General features: G+C 62.3%; 1 protein-coding gene across 1 annotated transcript; it reads right to left on the bottom strand.

The window, feature by feature from the left end:
- Positions 1–1550: 1550 nt before the first annotated feature.
- On the bottom strand, positions 1551–6120 carry LOC115635743. The gene is made up of 4 exons (XM_030534890.1): positions 5734–6120; positions 4693–4792; positions 4032–4161; positions 1551–3622 (listed from the first exon to the last, which is right to left on the bottom strand). Exons 1-4 carry the CDS (start codon positions 6118–6120, stop codon positions 3493–3495), a joined length of 747 nt encoding a protein of 248 aa, XP_030390750.1. The 3' UTR covers positions 1551–3492.
- Positions 6121–6412: the final 292 nt, after the last annotated feature.

Raw genomic sequence — 6412 nt, 5'->3', positions numbered from 1 at the left:
TCAGCTCCCCCCCCCACACACACACACACTGTAACCACTGGCCCCCACTCCCCTCCAGAGCCGGGGAGAGAACCCAGGAGTCCTGGCTCTCAGCTCCCCCCCACACACACACACTCTAACCCACCAGCCCCCACTCCCCTCCAGAGCCGGGGAGAGAACCCTTGAGTCTGGGCTCCCAGCCCCCTCCTGTAACCACTGGCCCCCACTCCCCTCCCAGAGCTGGGGAGAGAACCCAGGAGTCTGGGCTCCCAAGGCCCCCCCACACACACACACTGTAACCACTGGCCCCCACTCCCCTCCAGAGCCGGGGAGAGAACCCAGGAGTCCTGGCTCTCAGCTCCCCCCCACACACACACTCTAACCCACCAGCCCCCACTCCCCTCCCAGAGCTGGGGAGAGAACCCAGGAGTCCTGGCTCTCAGCTCCCCCCCCCACCACACACTCTAACCCACCAGCCCCCACTCTCCTCCCAGAGCCGGGGGGAGAACCCAGGAGTCCGGGCTCCCAAGGCCTCCCCCACTGTAACCACTGGCCCCCACTCCCCTCCCAGAGCTGGGGAAAAAACCCAGGAGTCCTGGCTCCCAGCACCCTCCCCCACAACCCACCAGCACCCACCCTCCTCCGAGAGCTGGGAATGGAACCCAGGAGTCCTGGCTCCCAGCCTCCCCTCCCAGGGGAAGGGGAGGTTGAGGGCTGGCCTGATGGGGGCCACTGGTTGCCCTGAAAGCAGGGAAGCTGTGCTGTGAGCACAGGGGTGGCTCCAGCAGGATCAGGGCTGGGAGCTGGGCCAGGCTGGATGTTTCCAACACGCTCTGGCTGGCTGGAGTTCCCCTGGAGAGCGAGGGCAGTGCAGAGCCCTGGGGAGAGCATAGGGCTAGGAGTGGGGAATCCAGGATCCACTTCTCAGCTCTCGCAGACTTGCTGTACAGCTTTAGGGAAAGTCCCTTCCCTGCCTCAGTTTCCCCAGCAGTGGGATGCGTGACACCACTGCCCTTTTGTGAAGCATTTGGGATCCACAGATGGCAGAATGCCAAGTGGCAGCCCTCCGTTCACCCCAGCACAGTGGGGAGGCAGCGATGGTCTCCTATACGCCCCCCACCCTGCCTAAGAAGGGACTTGAGTGGCTGGCCAGGTCAGCCCCAGTCCAGCCTCACTGCTGAGACGGGGGCCAGTTAGCACTGCTGTGGCGGGGATCTAATGAGGGGGACAATGACTTGGAGACGCCTGCCCTTGGCTGGATTTAAACCAGCAACCTAGAACTAAGAGGCCAGACAGCCCTTCCGCCGTCAGAACTCGGGTCTGGAGAGGGCTGGAAGTCACCGAAGGTTTCTTGCGAGAGCTCAGGCTTTTGCCTGGCTGAAACTGACTCAACAGCCTGTGTCCTGGCACTCGCGCCTGGTTGGCGTTCCCGTGCGTACACAGTGCCATGCTAGTGGTAACTAGCAGGGTGGGGACAGCTATTTCTCCTCCAGGATCCCAGCCGTGCTGGCCTCTGGCCGGCCGGGGGCGTTTGCTGACGTTTCTGTTAAGATTCCAGCCGGAGAAAGCGGTGATGGTAACAGAAAGATCTTTATTTGAGGACGGTACACAAACTTCACCCTGCTGCACCCTGGCCCCACGCGCGCAGGGACCTGGGCAGCGCAGTGGGAGGGAACGCCACATATACTTGTGAAAGCGAGAGAGCAGGAGCTTGTTATTACAGCCAGGCAAAGCGATGGGCGAGCTGACACTGGCGCGGCCCTGGCCCGCAGCGGCCCCAGGCCTCTCCAGTTGCACTAGGGGCTGGAGCAGGGCCCAGATACTGTTATTTCCTCTGGGGCCCCAAGCCAGATTTGCTCTCGCAGCTCCAAAATGCTGATGCTTTGAGCCTCCTGCACCTCACCAAGTTGAATGTGAAACGCAGGCCATGGGGCTTGTCAGGGCGGGGGGGGGAGGGGCAGCGCCTGCAGCTCTCACCCCAGAGGGAACAGGCCGGGTGGCTGCATCGGTCGCTAGCCAGCTGCAGCATATCAGGGCAAGTTGGCTACGTGGCAGCTTGGCGTTCCGCTGTCCCTGCTGTCCCTCCGTCTTCCCACTCATGGATTCTGGCTCCCGCGGACAGGCGGGGATGAAGCAAGCAGAACAGGCATTTCCAAAATTTCTGTTTGTTTGTTTTGCCTCAAAACTTGAACGTTCCAGAAACTAGGGCGTCTCACCAGCGAGTGGCTGGAGGGGCAGCCAGCCATGTGTGCGAGGGGCGGGTTCTCCCTCCCTCCCATTGAGGGCAAAAATCAAGGAACGACTCATTTCCCCTAGAGCCCAGCAGGCTGAGCCAAGCCCCCCTCTGGCCCAAACACACCATGACCCGGGCTTTCAGAACTGCCCTGGCACAGATCGCTTGCACCTGCAGCCCCTGCCCTCGCTAAGCATGCCCACTGCTGCCCAGTCCCGCACCCTGCTGGGGGGTTTCCTAGGGCTGCCTGTATAGAAGGCTCTTCCCCACACACACCTGTGGCTCGGTCTGGCTGATTCCAGATTGGCTACCCACTGTTGGGGTCTCAGGCCCAGGGGAATGCAGCTGTGGGACATGGAGAACCAGGTCTGGCTAGTAAAGAATTCACCTGCACGTGCAAGCGAAGGGCAAGCTAGGCTGGCCTGGGCTTTGCAGGTGCTCACCAGCCTCCCCCATGCACCCAAGCCAATGCTCCCTCTCAGCCCCTGGCTCTGGTCCCACAGCAGTCTGGGCCAAGCAGGCCTCAGTTTATCTTATGCAGTGAGCAAACTGGGGGAGGGGAATGAGCCCCAAACCCCCTAAACTCACTCCCATGCGAGAGGTAAGTGCCTGATCTGCTGTGCTGTCCAGAGCCAATGGGCACTTGCTGGAAGGTGGCACCCCAGCATCCCCCTCCCCTTCAGCTCCCCTCCCACAAGCCCCAGCGTGTGCTTCAGTACAGCCAGCAGTGGATTAAGACCAGCTAGAGGCTGGATTCAAAGAAACCCACGCTCCCTGCAGCTCATGGCACTGCTGCCTGCTCCCGGTCATGGGCACAACACCCGGTCACGGGGTCCCTCCTCAGAGCCAAGCTCTGGGGCCAGGAGCTCCCCCCAGCATGTGATCCAGTGGATCCTGCCTGAGTCCACCCTGCTGGCAACCCTGCAGCTGTGGGGCGGTGAGCGGGAAGTGCCACATTGTGCCCCACCTAGGAGCCAGTGCTGATCCAGAGGGCAGGGGAATGCCCAGGTGCCCGGCTCCCAACTGCAGCCACCTGCGAGGAAACGTCTCTTTAGGGAAGAAAGAAAGACACATGCAGCTTCTAAACGCATGGGAAAGTCTGCAGCATTTCTGGCCCCCGAGGAGTGCGGTTGGGGCTGTCCCTACTGAGACCCATCTCCTGGCTGCTCCACAGGCTTCCGGTTATTCCTGACCAGGACCCGGCGGCGCTTGGCTGGGGCCACTGGTTTGTCAGCCTCCGGCTGGGCAGCCCTGATGGGAGGCTTGGCCGGAGTCTGGCCTCAGCTCGTGTTCATCTCATCCACAAAGGCCTCCACCCCCTCGAAGCGGGTGGTCAGCTCCCCCAGCCGGCCCTTCAGCGCGTTGAATTCTTTGTACAGGTCATCAAGGGCTTCGGAAAGGGATTTGATCCTATGGCGGGACAGTGAGGGAAGAGGTGAGCTTCCCCCCAGGCTGCACAGAGATGTACAGACCCCTGCCCCCCTGCAACAATGGGGGGGGGGAGCCCTTGCTGTCTCCCCCTGCCCCAGCACTAGCTGGTCAGGCATACCCAAGGCAGGCATCGTGCGAGCTTCCCACCCCACCACCTGGGCCTGGTCCAGACCAGCGTCTCCCCAGCAGTGCCCTATGGAGCCTGGACACGCGTCCATTAGCAACCAGACACCACAAATGCCTCTTGCTTGGGCCCACGTCTAGAGTGGGACCTGGGCTCGGTGAGCCCCAAGCCCTTGGTGGCTCTGGTCAGCATGTGGCCGGCACTGGCACAGGCTGGCTCCTGCGGCTGAGCTGCCCGTTGGAGTTTCCTGGCGCCCCGGCTCACCTGCCATAGTCAGGGAGCACGGTTTGGTGGTCGTACAGGAGCAGGTTCTTGATCTCCGTTACGATGGCGAATTTCCAGTTGTCCAGGACCACGGTGAGGTTGGCACATCCCCTCAGGCTCACCTTCTCAGCTGGGAAGGAGACAAACCTGGCTGCTGGGGGAGCTGGCGCCAGCGACTAGAGCTGGGGAAGGCTTGCCAAGCCCACAGAACCCCTCCCCTCCCTGCCCCCAGGACCACGATGGCTCCAGCTCTTGACTTTGGCCACGTCCCTCAGAGACATCATGATTCCCACGCCAATTGCTTGTCCCTAGCACTGTCCATCCGAGGCTCCCAAAGCACAGCACAGATGCGCTGATTCCTTTTCCCAGCCCTGGGAGGGAGCACAGGGTTATCAGCCCTGTCATCTAGCGGGGAAACTGAGGCACAAAGGGGCAATGAGTGGGTTCAAAGTCACACAGCACGGCACTGGCGGAGCTGCCCTGGAACGCAGGAGTCCTGGTCTGAGCTAGCAGCCACCTCTCCCTGGCAGAACCCACAGAGACAGAGGTGACTTGGGGTCAGCTGGGAGTGGCTGCTCCATGGCTGGGCCCCCAGCTCTGTGTCTGCAGCCACCCTGGGCCAGATGATTAAAGCTGTGCTGAGATTTTGGGGGGGCTTTACCTTCGGATCTGTAGTCCCATTCTGCTGGCTGCTGCCTTTGCTTTGCGGCACAGCTGAGAGCCACGCAGAGCAGGATGGGGAGAAACCGCTTCATGGTCCTCTGGGCGTGGACAGGGATTAGGGAGAGATCAGTACAGACAGCTCCACCGGCCCTATCCTAAGTGCACCCCCCTCAGCCACCCCCACAGGCCCTGGCCAGAGAGCACCCCCCTCCACCCCCCCAAGCATGTCCCCACTTCGGCTGCCTCCCCCCACCACTGGCCACACTCTCAGCATGCAGGACGCCAACCCTCCAGGACTGCCCTGCAGGCACCGAGGATTAATCTGGAATTGAAGATTGCCCTGTGATGAAACCTCCAGGAATACGTCCCTCCGGAGGTGGCGAAACTCAGATATTGGGCCACAAACATCTCTGGCCTTGTGCAGCCTTTGGCCCGTCCCCTCTGGATTCCTGATTTTATGAGCGTCCCACCCATAGATCTCCTGGCGGGAGCCCGGCAGGAACTGGGCCCTGGGCACCAACGCATGGGGCAGGGCGGGCAGGGGAGTACCCCGGTGCTCAAAGTGGAATTTGCTTCACACAGCGATTTCTGAGCTGCCTATGGGGAGCCGGGGACAGAGCATTAGCCAGAAGCTGGCAGTGAAGGACCCCAGGGTCCCTCGGTCTGTCGGTTCCCTTCCCAGCTCTCATCACCTTTGCTTGGAAACAGGATCTTTCTCCCTGCTCAGGCCCCCTGCTCTAGTGAGGTGGCAGAGGATGAGTGGCAGGGGCACTGCCCCCAGAGAGCCCTCAGCCCTGCTAACACCGGGCGATGCTTGGCCAGGGCCTGGTCCCCCCTGGAGCACCTCCACCCGGTGCCAGCCCTGAGCCACTCGTGTGGAACCCCTGGCCCTCGCCAGCAGCTGAGATGTCGCACAGCCGCCGAGTGCTCTTCCCCGAGCCAAGAGGGGCTCTGGCACGCACCGCGTGGGGAAGGGCTGGTGCCGCACGTGAGCCAGGCCAGGACGAGCTGAGCCAAGGGGAGTTTTTCCCTCTCCTACCTGCTGCGCTGAGATCCTGGGCTGGTGCGGAGAGAGGCAGCGTCTCGGCTCCCCCTTCTCTCTCTGGCTCCAATCTGCCTCCCTCCGTCCCCTTTTAACACGCTGCCCTGGAAGGTGGCCAAGCCAGATGTGGGCCTGGCAGCTGTGCCGCTGATTGCAAACAGACCCGTTTGGCCTGCCGCGGGGCCTGCGAGCTGCACTTTCCTGCTCCCTGGGGAAAAGGAAGGCATGGGCAGAGTGCGGAGCATGGCCGCGGGCCCCTCCCCAGCCAGTGGGAGCTGGCCGGGGAGACCGCACAGCAGATGGCAACAGCAGGAGCGCAGCGCTGCAGTTACAGCAGCCTTCGCTGTGGTTTGACTTCATTCGGGGGGTGGGGGGAGCTCTCATCCCGCCCCCAACCCAACACCAACTCTGGCCTTGGCACATGGTCATGCTGCCTCCCAGGGCTTCAGTTAGCAGCAGCAGTGACCCTTTGCCCCTGTGCCAGGTCCAGCATGGGCAGGGCAGAGCTTGCGGGGATCCCTGGAGGAGCCGAGGCCGTTGTGAACCCCAGTGATGCTGAGGAGGCATGAATGATGGGAACCTTGGGCTGGTGCCAGCTAGCAGGTTCCCAGGCTGGGCCAGGCCAGAGGGAGAAAGCCGGGGATGCAGGAAGTGAGTAGGCATGTCAGGAGCCAAG

The sequence above is a fragment of the Gopherus evgoodei genome, chromosome 15, assembly GCF_007399415.2.
Source record: "Gopherus evgoodei ecotype Sinaloan lineage chromosome 15, rGopEvg1_v1.p, whole genome shotgun sequence".
NCBI classification, from domain to species: Eukaryota; Metazoa; Chordata; order Testudines; family Testudinidae; genus Gopherus; species Gopherus evgoodei.
This window is presented reverse-complemented; position numbering and strand designations above follow the sequence as displayed.